The sequence below is a fragment of the Eschrichtius robustus genome, chromosome 20 (assembly GCF_028021215.1).
Source record: "Eschrichtius robustus isolate mEscRob2 chromosome 20, mEscRob2.pri, whole genome shotgun sequence".
NCBI classification, from domain to species: Eukaryota; Metazoa; Chordata; class Mammalia; order Artiodactyla; family Eschrichtiidae; genus Eschrichtius; species Eschrichtius robustus.
In genome coordinates, this window is record NC_090843.1 from 54,896,503 (window position 1) to 54,910,962 (window position 14,460).

A 14,460-nucleotide genomic window follows, 5' to 3' on the forward strand; every position below is an offset into this window, starting at 1 on the left:
CCTTGTGGAAACCTGGCCACTCCTCACCGAGGACTCTCAAAGCACCCCATCCCGTTTGTGATTGATGTGTGACCCCTAGACTCTGAGCACCTGGGCAGGGACCGTTTCTGTGCTGCTCGCCACTGTGTCACCAGCATTTAGTCCAACACCTGACACAGTAGGTACTCAATAAATATTTACTGACTGAAGGAATAACTGAAGGGAGACATTTCCATTCCAATGTAAAACAGCACAGCTGTCCCCGAGTGTTATGGCTGCTGCCAAGCGATTCCAAAAACAGGTTAAAAGAAACCAGACCAACTTCTAAGCGGCCGTGACCCCTGCCCTGTTTACTCCCAAACATATAAGTAACATGCTGTGTTATCAGATCCAAGGGTTAGCCTTAGAGAGGAAGTGAAACACCACAGCAAATCACCTGGGTTTTTCTCTTTCTCTTCAGACAGCAGGTTGGGCTTGCTGACAGGTCACCTAGCAGCCCAGGGGAGGAGCTGCTCGATCTAGAAGGGGTCCTGTTCTGGGGACCACGCCCGTGCCCCAGAGGCCGGCCTTGCCAGAGACCTTTCCACCCCTCCAACCCTCTTGTCCAAAGGCCCCAGTGGAAGGATGTTTACTCCCCGCTAGAGTCAGGGCAGATGCCCACACAGCACCCAGGCTTGCTGGGTGACGGGCAGCACTGCAGGCCTTGGCTGCCAGGTGGTTTCAACAACCGTGATTGAGTTCTAGATCCCTCCCCTTGCGTTTACGCTGGGGCTCCTCCGCCAGTGCAGAGGGAGAAGCGAGCCAGCCGGCTCCCCAGCCCAGCATATTCTCTCGCATCTGACAGAGGAGACTTGGTCTGATTGCAGGCGGCAGGAAAAGTTCATTTCCTGAGGGAAGGCGTGAATAACCCAGTGGATTCTCAGCAAGACAGGTGAGCCTCTTGGAATTGGTAACACAGGTTGCCTCAGGGAACGGGTGGGAGGGAAGCTTTTCACTTCTTTTCTTTTGTACCTCTTAAATTTTGAGTCATTTAAGTATGACCTAGTCAAAATATTTTAATTTGAATGAATTGAGCATAATGCCACTTTCCCGAGGGAGGGAAGGGGGGAGTCTGCTTGGTCTCAAGGTAGCTTGCAGTAAGTCTGACCTGGAAATTGACGCCACTCACCAAAGCTGACCTTTTCAGAACCAGGCTTTGTATATCTCCTCAAGCACTGCTTCTCAACCTTTCACGTGCACATGAATCACCTGGGAGTCTTGTTGAAATGCAGGTTCTGATTTAGGGGGATGAGGGAGGGGCCTGAGACTGCATTTCTAACAAGCTCCCACATGATGCAGATGCTGCTGGTCCACGGACCACACTTTGAGTAGCAGTGCTTTACAGCCACTGAGGGAGGGGGTTGAGGGCCAACCTAGTAACAACTGTTTCCACTAGACGATTGAGCGCCATTCGTCATCTCATTAGCCCTTCAGGTGGAGCCTTAGAGGAGACGGAGGGAAGCCGAGCAAGGACACTGCAAGCCCCACAGAACAGCAAGAGCCAAACCACACAGGCAGATGCGTCTCCCATCTGGGTGAGACGCTATCCCCTGAGCTTCCCGAGGCTCTCCTTCCTCATGGCCAGCTGCCTCCTCACAGGTCCAGTCCTTTCCCAGTTGCCTCCTTGGCCACCTTTAAATTTCACCCCTGGGGGCAAGGCCAAATGTCCCCTTGGGTGTTGGCCAAGGTCTTTCTCTGAGGAGCCATCATTCGCTCTAGGGATTTGTGCAGGTCTCAGCTAGAGGCTGGAGGAAGGCCGGAGTGCTGGGCCCAGCTGTCATGTCTGTCGGCTCTGAAGGGAGTTACATGCGTGCTCCCCTCCCTGGGGGTCAGGTCAGTGTCTCATTCAAGCATCTTTTGGACAGGGCCCAGCCCACAGCAGGCATCAGTGTTTGCTGTGTGAATGAATGAATAACTGAATGCCCTACTAAGTTCTTGGGAAAAATGAAAACACTTTAGGCCCCTGGCCTGCCCTCCACCCCTCCCCTCCCCAGGGCCTCTTCTGCATGAGCCACTGTGGCCACTGGGAGGCTCCCCTCCCCACACACACAACAAAAAGCTTGTAGCAGGATCCCAGAGCGCAGGAGAGATGGCTGTGCCTGGAAGCCCCGTCCCATGGGGATGACGATGACTCTTCCCAGTTCAGAGCTGTGGGCAGTTCTGCCCTCAAATCTTCACCAAATCTGCTGTCAGCCGACAGCTCTGGCTATGCCTCCACGGTCTGCAGGTTCTGCAGCTGCTCCACATTCACCTTTCCATTCCCCTGGCGGCCAGACCTGTGTGTGGGCGGATGGGGGCACTGAGGACGCTTGGGAGCCCTGCAGGCAGGGACGGCCTCCCTAAAGGCAGACTCCGCCTGCAGAAGCTCTGGCTGGCAGCGCGGCAGGCAGTGAGCGTTCGCAGAGAGCGGCAGTCTGAGGGGTCCCTGGCAGTCTGAGGGGTCCCTGGCCGCAGCCCAGGCACGGGGAGGCGCTCAGGCCGCGGCCTCTGGAGCTGGCCCAGCAATGAGCAGCCGCCGCGGCCCCACAGCAACAGGCGAGGCTGGCCAAGACCAGCAGGGCAACCGCTCTTTCCTCTTGCAGGGGAAGGAGCTCAGGTGAGCACCCACGAAGTGACAGTCGGGGAGCATGTGGGGGGCTGCTGGCACAGGCCTACCCCAGCAGATCTCCCAGCCTCTCCATCTTTCTTTCCTCACTCCTCTCCATCCTTTGCCTTCCCTCTCCATCCTGGCTCACCACTCTCTCTTTCCCTGCCCAGGCCCAGCTCCCCACTGGAGGCTGCCAATCGCTGAGTCAGCAGAGAATGGAAGCTCGAAGCAGAGGGCAGCCAGCCCCAGGTCAGTGAACGCCTCTGACGTAGTTGACGAGAGGAGAGTCAGGGAACCCTACTCACTGAGCTGGAGGTTTCCCTGTGTCCAGCCCCCCGGAACAAAAGGGAAAACAGGCCCAGAAAGGGCCAGGCACCTGCTCAGGGGCACATAGCAAGGCAGGGAAGCAGAGCAGGCCCGAGGGCTGCCTCTTGACTCAGCCCAGGGCTCCCGCTCACGCCAGGCTGTGGTCAGGTCTACAGAAAGCGCCAGGCTGCCCAGGGCTTCTGGGCAGTGCTCAGGGAAGGGCAGCCTGCAGGTCACCTGTCAGCACAGCCACCACTGTCCTCAGGCTAGGGCAGCTCCAGAATTTCCACATCAAAGAGGAGCTTAGGGGAGGCATCTGATGAGGCGTGGAGGGATGAAGGGCTCGGTAAGGCAAAATAACCTGATGGAGACCTGGATTCTAGGAACCCATTGCCCAGGTTCAAATCCCAGCTCTGCCATTTATTAGCTGTGTGACTTGAGCAAGTTACTTGACCTCTCTGAGCCTCAGTTTCCTCATTAGTAGAACAGGGAACATTAATGTCCACCTCATTAGGTTGCTGAAAAGAGTTCACATGTACAAAGAACTCAGAGCAGTGCCCAGCAGAGTAAGCCTGAGTAAATGATAGTACTGTTACTGTCTTAACATGCGCACAGCATAGCAAGCAGACAGGTTTGTGGTCACTCAGGGGTACTGGAGAGTAACAGGCATCGTGGAGGGGCTAAAGCACCACCAGCACCCCTCCCCCCAGAGTCCAGCTTGGATGGGCTCTGCTGGGTCCCTGGCATCCTGCCTTGTGGCCAGGTCACCCAGAGCAGGGAGCACAGTAGCCAGCTGGGCTGTCTCTGCGGGCCTCGTTCCTGGCCCTTGGCTGGGCAGCCCCTCACCTGGCGGGCTGGAGGAGCTGCCTGCACACACAGCCATTCTCCTTCTGGGCGCCGCCTCCATCCTGCACCTCTGGCTGCTCCGCCAGCCCCGCCGCGTCTGGGGCCACGCTCTGCTGCGAGGACTCTGCCATTTGGGCGAGGACCTCTAGGTCCCTGGGCAGGACATGACCCATTAAACCTGGCCTGTGGGTCCCACCTCCTCCCTGGGACTGGTGAGCCACTCGCCCTGCAGGGGGCACCCCTCTTCCCCCAGCAGCTCAGCAGGGGTGGCAGGTGCAGTCAGGGCTCAGCCTGAGAACCGGGGCTGGGGTTCAGTCCAGGCAGATGATGTGGGCTGGCCCTCCGCCCCATCCCAGGTTGGGGTGGGACTGAGGGAGCAGCGCCCGGTGCCTGTCCAGAGCCCACCATCCAAGGGCTGGGCCAGAGCCCCTTGCCCCTTCCTGTGCACTCAGCCATCAGGACTTCCCACTCATACTGTTCTCCTCCTCTGAAAAAAAAAAAAACACACCCACCCACCCACACACACCCACACACACACACACACCCCACCCCCCGCCCCCAAGCCCACTGCCCAAGAGAGCCTAGAAATAGGCCCCCAGAGTGGGGGGGGGGGGATCGTTTTTTTTTTCCTTCCCTTACCACTCCAGCTTCCCTCAACCCAAGCTCACCAGGACCACCAAGTCCAAGAATCCTAAAATTATAGTTGCTGGAAGGCACTGTATGTAAACAAACACTCTCATGTCACAGAGAGAGAAACTGAGGCCCAAGGCGGCCTGGGACTGGTCCAAAGTCACCTGGGGAGACCGTGGCAGGGCCAGGCCTGGAAACCAGGTCTCCTGCCCATGGCCTGGGTGGTCTGGTCTTCTGCCAGCTGCTCTGAAGTAGAATCCAGTTTTGTAGAGCCGGTACTCAGAACATTCCGCCTTACCCAGCCCTTCCAAGGGAGCTCCCCGTATTCAGCCCTGCCTCTACACCCCAAACGCCGACATAAAACCAGGGTAAGGGTTCTGAGCCAGCGAGGGGGAGAGGCTGACCTAGTGGGCTCCCCTAGGGCCGCTGGGAGGAAGCATAACTGACCTCGCTTCCTCATATTTCTTGTCTCGGTAAAAGTGGCTTTTTTTGATGAAGTAGATGAGTACCAGGTCGCAGAAGAAAGACCCCTGCAAAAGAGTTGGGGTCCCTGACTCAGAATCCTAGACTTCCAGAGAGCACCCGGCCACTTGACACCAACTACATCCCATTTGATCCTGCAGCAACCCCTGAGGGGGGCTGCGCTCAGAAAGAGGCACCTTTGTCCAAGGCCACAAAGCTGGTCCATGGTAGAGCCAGCCTGTGGTCCGTCTGACCCCTCAGATTGAGCACCCCGCACTACCCTGATCCCATCGAATCACACCTTCAGCCAGTGTCTGCTGAGCACTCACTCACCAGTGCCAGGCACTGCCCTGGGGTGTGGGAAAGAGCAAGAAAGACAATGAGACCCTCTGGGGACTCCCCCTCTGGTGCAGGAGACGAGCATATAAATTATGACAGAGTGACAATGTCCCATGATGGGGAGAGGAGCAGGGGGAGCAGAGAGAAGATGGGACTCTACTCAGCCTGGGGAGGGACATCTGGGCCGAGTCTTGAGGCTGAATAGGATTGTATATAAGGACAAAGGAAAAAACGCTCGGGAAGGGCACTGCAGAGGACAGGCTCGTCACGCCTGGGAACAGGGCCAGGAACAGAACTGTGGCAGTGCGGGAAGATCCCTCTAGTAGGCAGTGAGAGAGGGACTGGAGGGTATCTGAACAACAGGGACACCACAGCAGCGGTCAAGGAAAGATGAGGAGGCCTGAGCCAACCCAGCGGACCGACCCACTGACGCCTGAACACAAGCTCTTCAGACCAGAGTGGACGGCGCAAATACCGGTCTCCTCCACCAGAGGGCGACTCCACCCACTGCACAGAGAGGAGGGGGCGGGGGGTGGGAGAGGGTTGGTGGAGGACCACAGGTGAACCAGGTCCTCTGACCCTGGGCATGGCACAACTTCTCCCCCGCCGCCCCAGATGCCAAAAAGGTTATCAATTCCTTGTTCCACAGAGAACACTCCTCCCACCCCCCACCCAGCCTCTACCACTTTTCCCCGTTACCTTCATTCCACAAGTGTGTCCCCAGATGCCTGTGTTCTGATTTACCCCCATCATAAGAAAGTGATGTCCGAAGGTGGCCCCTGTCTAGGGAAGTGACCTATGCAAACATGCAGGGCTCCCCAACAGTGTTGCTGCAGTTAAGAGGAGTCCCTTGGGGCCCACGTTCATCCACTGACCACCTCTCAGGAGCATGGCCTCTTTGAGTCCTGCGACAGGACACGATGTTCCTGGTCTCAATAAAAAGTCAGTCCTAGGTCCTCCTGGAAGCCCCCATGGGGCTGCTGTGACCTCCCGGGCAGAGGAACCAGGGACAAGGCTGCCAGAAACCTTGGCAAGGGGCTTGCTGGTATGGGTGTGAGCCACTCTGATGACTGCCTTGTCTTTAAAAAACTTCCAGAAAAAGAAAGGGGCATGAAAGGTCCAGAGGAAGCCTTTCCCTGCCCTCCAGCCGTTACTTCCTCTCCGGTGGCCCCTCTGCCCAACTGAAGGGACAGACCTGGACTACAGCCCGACTTCCCTGCCTCTCATCTTTTTAGCCCCATGATTCACACCCGGGGGGGGGCAGTTTGGCGATGTCTGGAGACATTTTTGGACGTCACAGCTGTGGGGGAAGGTGCTGCTGGCGTCTGGTGGGTAGAGGCCGAGGACGCTGTCAGACACCTTACAATGCACACAGTCGCCCCACAAAAAAAGTGATCTGGCCCTACATGTCAACAGGGCCGCGGCTGAGAAGCCCTGTGTATAGCCGGATCCTGCCTCTTTCTAGCAGAAGTGGAGACAAGGCTGCGCAGGATCCCGGAGAACCCCCCGCTGCAGAGCCACAGGCAGAAGCCTCTCTGGCTCTGGAAAGAGAAACCCAGGCAGTCACGGCCACCTGGGGGCTGCTGGAGGGGTGTGAAGTCCCAGAGAGCCCTCTTCACCCCCATCCGCACTGACCTCCCCAGTTCTGGTTCTTTCTGGGGCACTGGGACAACTCCCCTGGGGCAGTGTCCCCCCTGCCCGCCCCCGCAGGTGCTCGGAGGGTAAAGGGGGTGGGGGAGAGGTACTCACCACACCCATAAGCGCCACCCCTGAGCCCACGTTGATGATTGTGGGGATGATGTTGAACTTCCCTGCCTGGAGCCCAGAGAGACAAGGTGGGGTGAGGAAGGCAGCAGGACAGCGGGATCCCCAGGGACTCCACCAGAGCCAGCCTGGGGTCCCCCCAGCATGCCCCACCCTCCCAGGACCTGCCCAGCTTCAGAAGGGGAGCCTCACCCACACACCTTGCCGTTCACCATCACATCAAAGCGGATCCCATAGGCTTTAAACAGCGTGCGGAACTCCACCCCAGCTGCGTCTCGGTAATACTTGGCAAACCTGGGGGAGACACGGCTCGGGGAGCCCTCGGCCTGCCTGGGTCTTCCCTGTTTGGCAACACAGGCTCCGCTGCCTTGGAGATTTATAACCCCACCCCGACCCCAGGACCCTGGCATTCAGCAGCCCCAGGAAAGGTTGGAGACCCCCTTGCTGATGTGAAATAAAAGATTCGTTCAGATCTTTGAGGTTCTTGCCAGACGTTCCCCAAGAGGCAAGGGCTTTCCCACTACTGCTGGGCCAACCCGGGCCACCAAGGCCTCAGCTTCAGGGCAAGTCCAGAGCCATGGCCGATGCTTCTCTCCCACAGGCCCCCTGGCGGCCTCCCTGCACCTCCCACTCTGACACCCGCCTCCAGGAAGGGGTGTCATAGCGCTGGCACCCAGGCAAGGACACGAAACGTGGACAGGGTCATAAGGTGGCAGACTTAGCCCCACTTACCTGAAGTTGTACCCAGAAGAGAGAGAGTTTTCTGAAAATCTGTTGTCCAGACGGTTAAAATAATAGCGAGGGTAACATTCAGAGGGAGCTCTATCAAGGTCACAGTCCCATTCAATCTGAATTCCTATCACACCACCCTTGATGCAAAAGAGACAAGAATCAGTGCACAGAACTTTCTGGAGATAGAAGCCACAGACCAGCTCTCCATGGAGAGCTCGGGCAGGGGGTTGGCCCCACTGGAGCATCCTTCCGGGAGGGAAGTAGAAGGCCCAGGGTTCACACCTCGGGGGTGACTGAGAAAAGTGTGTCGCTGACAGCCCATATCCTCCTGCTTCGCGCTCCAGGGAGAAGGGAATGACCCGAGCGAGCACCTACTGCAGGACTGGCACCTCACACCACAGCCAGGGTGCCAGTGGGGCTCCTGGCTCGGTTTCAGCTGATGCCCCAGGACTCAGAACCAGACGCAGGTGCAGCAAGTGTGGCCCTCACCGCGTGCAGCACAGCTAATTCTGAGACAGTCCCTGGGCAGGTGACTGCAGGGCCACCGCATCCCATGGGTCCTCCTCCACACCCCCTCCTCGTTGCAGAGCGCAAAGCTCAAGCCCAGAGCCCTCCAGCCCCACCACCCACCTGCACGGCTATCTCCTGGAAGTTGCTCCCCGTCCAGCTGACCACAGACCCAAGTCGGAAGATGGGACAGTAGGGGTCCTTGGGGCCATATTTACAGGACTTCAGGAAAGCTCTGTCCGTGGTGTCCAGCACATTTGTCCTGCGTGGAGGCCATGAAGAGCCAGTGAAAGGAAGGCGAGACTTGCTGTTCCCAGGCCAGAAACCGGGCCTGACCCACACTGAGCCCTTGACTTTAGCCCCTCCTCAGATCCTGACTGCTTTCCCACCCCCAACATCCTCCAGTAAGAAAGGACACAGCCCTGCCACCACTGCACGGGAAAGGGTGCCCCCTCATCACCCAGTGGGTCATTCCACACTGCGTCACATACACACCATGCACGCGGGCCCACGTACTTGGAGAAGTTGAATTTGGGGAAACGAATGAAGTTCTTTATGTAAACAGTGAAGTCTTCAGCTTCGCCCAGGAGTGGCTTCCTGAAAACCAAGGCAGGACAGTCTGCTCAGGAGGCCCTGCCCCGCCCTCTCCATGCCTGTGCTGAGGCTGAAGCCTGTCTGCTCCCTGGGTGCCCTGGAGCCTTTGCAGAGGACAGTCAATTTGATCCTGTCGGGGTGGTCCTGGGGCCTTTGTGGGGTGTCCTGGCTGCTCCCCCAGGACACGTCTCCACCATCGGGCTGGGACCCGCTGCCCAGGGCTGGGTAACTCCTCAGGGTCCCGAGGTTACAGCCACTCACGCGGGCCTGGACTTTGTCTCCACCGGGCACCAGGCGAAGATCTCACAGGTGCCCTTTTGCTCGCTCCCCGCCCGCAGGCAGCGGCCGGTCCTCACTCCTGCAGGGGTGGGAGAAGGACAATGCCAGGAACCTCCTGGTTCCAACTCCCCTTCTGCCCCCAGCCCTGTCTACTCCAGGCCTCACCATTTCCAGCCACAACCGGCTCCCCAGGAGGGCAGTCGCTGTCCTCACAGCACAAGGCATCCGGAATGCTCTCACTCTGCCAGGAGAGAAAGGGTGCCTGGCGGGGGGAGGTGCCTGCAGGGGCCCCTTCTCAGAACCAGGTCCCACCCCAGGGTGAGGCCAGGGGTTCCTCCCCTGCCTGTGGCGGCTCACCCCTTGAGAACCTGCTTCTCCCCTGAACAGTGCAGGTATGCACGCTGGTGCACACATCCCCCAGGGCCCTTGGAGGGTGTCGAAACCCCTGCCTCAGGAGAGGGGTGGACCCCAAGTACTGCTGGCAGCTCTCCCACCCCCTCCCCGGCTCTCTGCACCAAGACGCACCTCGGCACAGGTTTCCTGCCGCTGGTTGGGGGTCACGACCAGGTTGGTGATTACAAAGAAGACATTCTCTCCCTGAGAAACCAGAGGGAGGTTGAGGAACCCCCTCCTGCCACTGGGGTACCCCCTTCCCGGGGCTGCCTGGCAGGTGGTGGGACCTCTGCATGGGTGTTGCAGACACTGGGGCCACAAAATCAGTGGATCCCACCCACGAGCCCACTGACCTCGGAGTCCCAGAGCAGGTGTCCTTAGAGGGGTCTCTTCCATGCCCACAACCCCAAACCATTCTGACCTCAGCCCCCAGGGTCCAAGCTGAGATACAGGAGGAGAGAGAGGAGAAGGGGCAGTGATGAGATGGCCCGGCCCCGGCCCAGGGAACTGCTCCCAGGGACAGCGGCCAGTATAAGGGCGGGGCTGTCGGTGCCAGGGCACCCAACTCACACTGACCTGCAAGTTCTCTGGCTCCCATTTGGTCTCAACAGGCTCAGGGTTTGATGGAAACAGAGCAGCCCCGTAAGGCACAGCTGGGGAGGGCTGGGGTTTGGCATGGGGGAAGGGACCTGGGCAGAGTCTATCTGCAGACCCTGCAGCTGTCCCAGGCCAAGGGAGACAGTGAATGGAGGTCCCTGGGTCCCCAAGCAGTTTCCCATGTCACCCACCCGGATCCAGACCCTGCCAGCCTGGGCCCTTGTGCTGGGTGGGGCTCAGACCTGGGGTGGGATGACATAGTCGGCAACATCCCAGAGCCGCTCCCCAAGCTCTGAGGTGTTGGTGAAGGTCACACCCTTGACTTTGGTGACGATGCTGCTCTGCAGGGACGAGTCGGTGTCTTGGTAACACTTCTTCACCAGGAACACCCAACTGCAGGGAGGGGCAAGCAGGCGGGCGTCAGCCTCATTGCTGCCCTCAGGAAGTTTCCCCAGGCCCCCAGGGGGTGGAGGGGGCAGGCTTGGGGCTCCACCTTTCCCACCAGCTCCTGGGCAGGAGTCACAACTCCCTCTGCCGCCTGAAAGCCAGTCCTGCAAGCAGCAGAGGTGACAAGCAACCCCAGAAGCGAGAGGCTGCTGCTCTCAGGAGCCAAGGCCCTGCAGCCGGGCAAGCTAGGGATGAAACCGGCTCACCCGCACTTGCCATGTGACCTCGGGTGAGCCAATGAACTCGGGGGGTCAACACAGGGCTAAGTGCACCTCCTTCCAGAGGGGTGAGGATGGTTAAAGGACATGGTGCACAACCTGGAACTTATCGTGAGGAGACCTCAGACAGACCCAAACTGAGGGGCATTCTACAAAATTAGAGTGCAAAATCCTGTACTCTTTGACACCCAAAACACAAGCAACAAAAGGAAAAATAGTAAGTTGGACTTGATCCAAATTAAGAGCTTTTTTGTGCATCAAAGGACACTATTGACAAAGTGAAAAGACAACCCAGAGAATGGGAGAAAATATTTGTGAGTCACATAACTGATAAGGGCCTAGTACCCAGAATATACAAAGAAGTCTTACAACTCAACAATAAAAAAGACAAGTAATCCAATTTAAATATGGGCTAACGACTTGAATAGACATTTCTCCAAGAAAGACATACAAATGGCCAATAAGCCCGTGAAAAGATGCTCAACATCTTTAGTCAGGAAATGCAAATCAAAAACCACAGTGAGATAGTACTTCACACCCAATAACACAGCTCTAATCCAAAAAATGGAAAATAACAAGTGTTGGTGAGGATGCAGAAAAAATTGGTACTTGCTGGTGGGAATGTAAAAAGGTGTAGGTGCCGTGGAAAGCAGTTGGGTAGTTGCTCAAAAGGTTACCATATGACACAGCAATTCCACTCCTAAGTATATACCCAAGATAATTGAAATCATATGTCCACACAAAAACCTACACATGAATGTTCTTAGCAGCATTATTCCTAATAGCCAAAAAGTAGAAACAATCCAAATGTCCAACAGATGAATGCATAAACAAAATGTGGTGTATCCATACAACGAGATGATATTATTCAGCAATTAAAGGAATAATTTACTGACACAGGCTACAGTATGTATAAATCTTGAAAACATTATGCTAAGTGAAAAAGCCAGACAAAAAAGGCCACATGTTGTAATGATTTGATTTATATGAAATGTCCAGAATGGGCTACAGAGACAAAAAGTAGATTAGTGGTTACCAAGGGATGGTGGTAGGGGAGAACTGCAAATGACTGTTAATAGACACAGGTTTCTTTTGGGGGTGATGGAAACGTCCTGGAATTAGATAGTGGTGATGGTTGTACAACATTGTGAATGTACTAAAAACCACTGAACTGTGTAATTTAACATGGTTAAAATGAATTACATGCTATGTGAGTTTTACCTCAATCTAAAAATGGTTTTTAAAAGATCCTGCACTCTCCAAAAAAATGTCAGTGTCATAAGATACAAAGACAGACTCAGGAGTGATTCCAGATTAAAGGAGACATGACAACTGAACACAAGGCATGATTTCGGATTTTCTTTTCCTATAAAGGTAATTTGGGGGACAATTTATAAAAGGTCTATTGCATAGATGATAATATTTTTATGTTAATTTCCGAATTTTCATGCTTGTACTTCATTAAATAAGAGAATTCCTTGTTTTTAAGAAATACACATGGCAGTATTTAGGAGTCAAGAGACATCATGCCTGCAACCTACTCAACAGAAAAAAATTGCACATGTATACACACACATAGAAAGAGAAAGGGATAAGGACAACACAAATGTAGTAAAATGTTAACATTTGAGGAATCTAGGTGAAGGGCATTAAAAAAACTGTACTACTCTTAAAACTTTTCTGTGAGTATAAATTACATCAAAATACAAAAAAATACATTTTTAAAGGAGACGGCACATGTAAATTGCTTAGCACAGCGAGTGCCAGGCACAGAGGAGGAGCTCAATGAATATAACACATCAACTTATTACTGAGGTTACTGTTAATTAGAGATTGTCCAGGTCAACCCCCCTTGGTAAAGTTGGGAAAACTGCGGCAAGGGGGCAGGAAGCCACCTTCCTGAGGCCATGCAGCAGTGCTGTGGGATGCCCTGCCTCTCCCAGGCACCAACCAGGATGCTTCCACCCTCATCTCTGGGGGCAGAGCTGGCATGTCCTGGGCCCTAGGCTGTCCCATCTCCAAGGACCTCTGAGAGGGTTGTGACCCTTGAGCCAACCAGCCATTTTAGTAGGGACACGCTGGGCCTGGCCTGGACAGAAACATTCAGCAAATACTCAAGGGACAACCACCACCATTCATTCACTCATTCGTTTCACACCTGCCCCCTAAGCAGTTAGGGGACACCAGGCAGGCCCCGCCCTCATGGAGTCCCCAGACTGACAAGGGCAGTCAGCAGGAACATTAAGCAGATGATCCCCTGAATAAGCATGTAATCACATTGTGGGAATTCTGGGGAGGAGCATCGAGAGCCCAGGTGTGAGGGATGAGTGGGCGCCAACGACGTAGGGGAGGAACGGGAAGCCTGGCTGAGGAGCAGTAAGACAAAAGGCCCTCAGGTGGGGGGCAGCCAGGTGCCTTGGGGATGAAGCCCGGCCTCCGGGTGGGAGCGAGGTGAGGTCAGGGCTGCCCTCCCTGGAGGAGCCGCTGCTGCTCCCCAGGTCAGGAAGTAGGAGGGACTCAACAGCATTAACTAAAGGAATAAAAGAGGCACATCCGCATCCCAGTTGTCTGGTGTCATTTCCTCTCCACCTGTCCCCTCCCTGCTTGGGGGTGAGGCCTCTGAACAGTGCCTCGCTGACCCCAAGGAGCTGCCCCTCAGCTGATGGTGCCAGCTCCTGCAGGGCGGGGGAGGGGGGCAGACAGGAGAGCTGGGTGCCAGGGAGGGTACAGGGTTTCGGGGCAGGACCCCCAGAGAGGCCAGCCACGGGTGGGGCGAGCTAGCCAGAAGGGAGTTCTGGGACATGCCAGGCTCATGAGTTGCCCCTGCCGGGAGCTTGGCACTGAGCTCAGTGACTATAAATAAACCACCGGGGGCCTGGGCCAGCCCGGGCTAGGGCTCAGGGGGGCTGCCATGACAGCTGCAGCCCAAGCCCCTGCAGCCTCGCCCCCTTCCCAAAGCCCAAGCACTGGGGGCCCCAGCCCTGGAGGAAGGAACTGCCCACGGAAAGCCTCACAAATGGGGGGGGACCCAGGAACCCCGGCGCATCTCATCACCTCAAGAGCCCCTGGGGAGTTGAGGGCTCCCTCCTTACCCCCCACCCTTAAGTCCAACGGTACAAGAAGGGCCGCCTCCCCAAGCAGGGTCCCAGAGCCCAGTCACAGGGCACCCCCGGCGCCCCCAGGCCAATTCCCAGCCCCCGGAGGCCGCAGCTGCGGCCCCGGCCGGCCCTTCCCCCTCCCCGAGCCCCGGAGAACTCACACCACCAGGTAGGTCAGGATGGAGACCTGCAGCAGCCGGTAGAGCAGGCCCACCTTCTTGTTCTTGGCGATGACGTACTTCTCGGTCTTGTAGTCTAAGAGCGACTGGTAGAGCCCCTTGCAGCCCGCCTGCCCCATGACGCCGGCTCACCTGTCCCGCGATCGCGTCGCCACACGTGTGCCGCATGGAGTCGCCCCCGCCGCCGCCCGGCCCCCAGTGTGGGCACCGCTGCGCCCGGGTGCGCGGCTCACCGGGCCCCGGCCGGCGGTTGGCGAGGCCGCGGCAGCGCCGCCCGAGGCCAGGCGGGGGCCTCGGACTGCGACCTTGCCTCCTCCCCTGACTGTGACAGTGACACATCCGGACCGCCGCCCGGCCAGTGGCCTGCGAGGGCCCTCCCGGCGATCGCCGCCCGGGAGGGGTGCGGTGAGAAAAGGGTCTCCTTTGGAAGCAACGCACCCCCTTCTCCGCCCCCAAAGAAATCC

At 56.8% G+C, this 14,460-nt stretch overlaps 1 protein-coding gene and 1 long non-coding RNA gene across 4 annotated transcripts; one reads left to right on the plus strand and one right to left on the minus strand.

Moving 5' to 3' along the window:
* The first annotated feature begins 822 nt into the window (after positions 1-822).
* LOC137755378 (uncharacterized) lies at positions 823-7,424 on the plus strand. The gene is made up of 4 exons (XR_011071999.1): positions 823-910; positions 1,445-1,553; positions 2,776-2,854; positions 6,605-7,424. It is a non-coding gene; the product is annotated as an uncharacterized lncRNA (long non-coding RNA).
* Positions 885-14,204, minus strand: P2RX5 (purinergic receptor P2X 5). Of its 3 annotated transcripts, XM_068531520.1 has the most exons (14): positions 13,979-14,204; positions 10,297-10,447; positions 9,590-9,661; positions 9,230-9,305; positions 9,047-9,143; positions 8,708-8,788; positions 8,315-8,453; positions 7,685-7,821; positions 7,153-7,246; positions 6,938-7,003; positions 5,888-5,971; positions 4,835-4,917; positions 3,758-3,910; positions 885-2,294 (listed from the first exon to the last, which is right to left on the minus strand). In XM_068531520.1, the coding sequence occupies exons 1-14, from the start codon at positions 14,113-14,115 to the stop codon at positions 2,225-2,227; spliced, it is 1,440 nt and encodes a 479-aa protein (XP_068387621.1). In that variant the 5' UTR covers positions 14,116-14,204; the 3' UTR covers positions 885-2,224. The 3 variants fall into 3 exon arrangements, with proteins under 3 accessions (XP_068387621.1, XP_068387622.1, XP_068387623.1); XM_068531521.1 differs by lacking the exon at positions 5,888-5,971; XM_068531522.1 differs by lacking the exons at positions 885-2,294; positions 5,888-5,971 and having other exon boundaries at positions 3,754-3,910.
* Between the last annotated feature and the right edge of the window lie 256 nt (positions 14,205-14,460).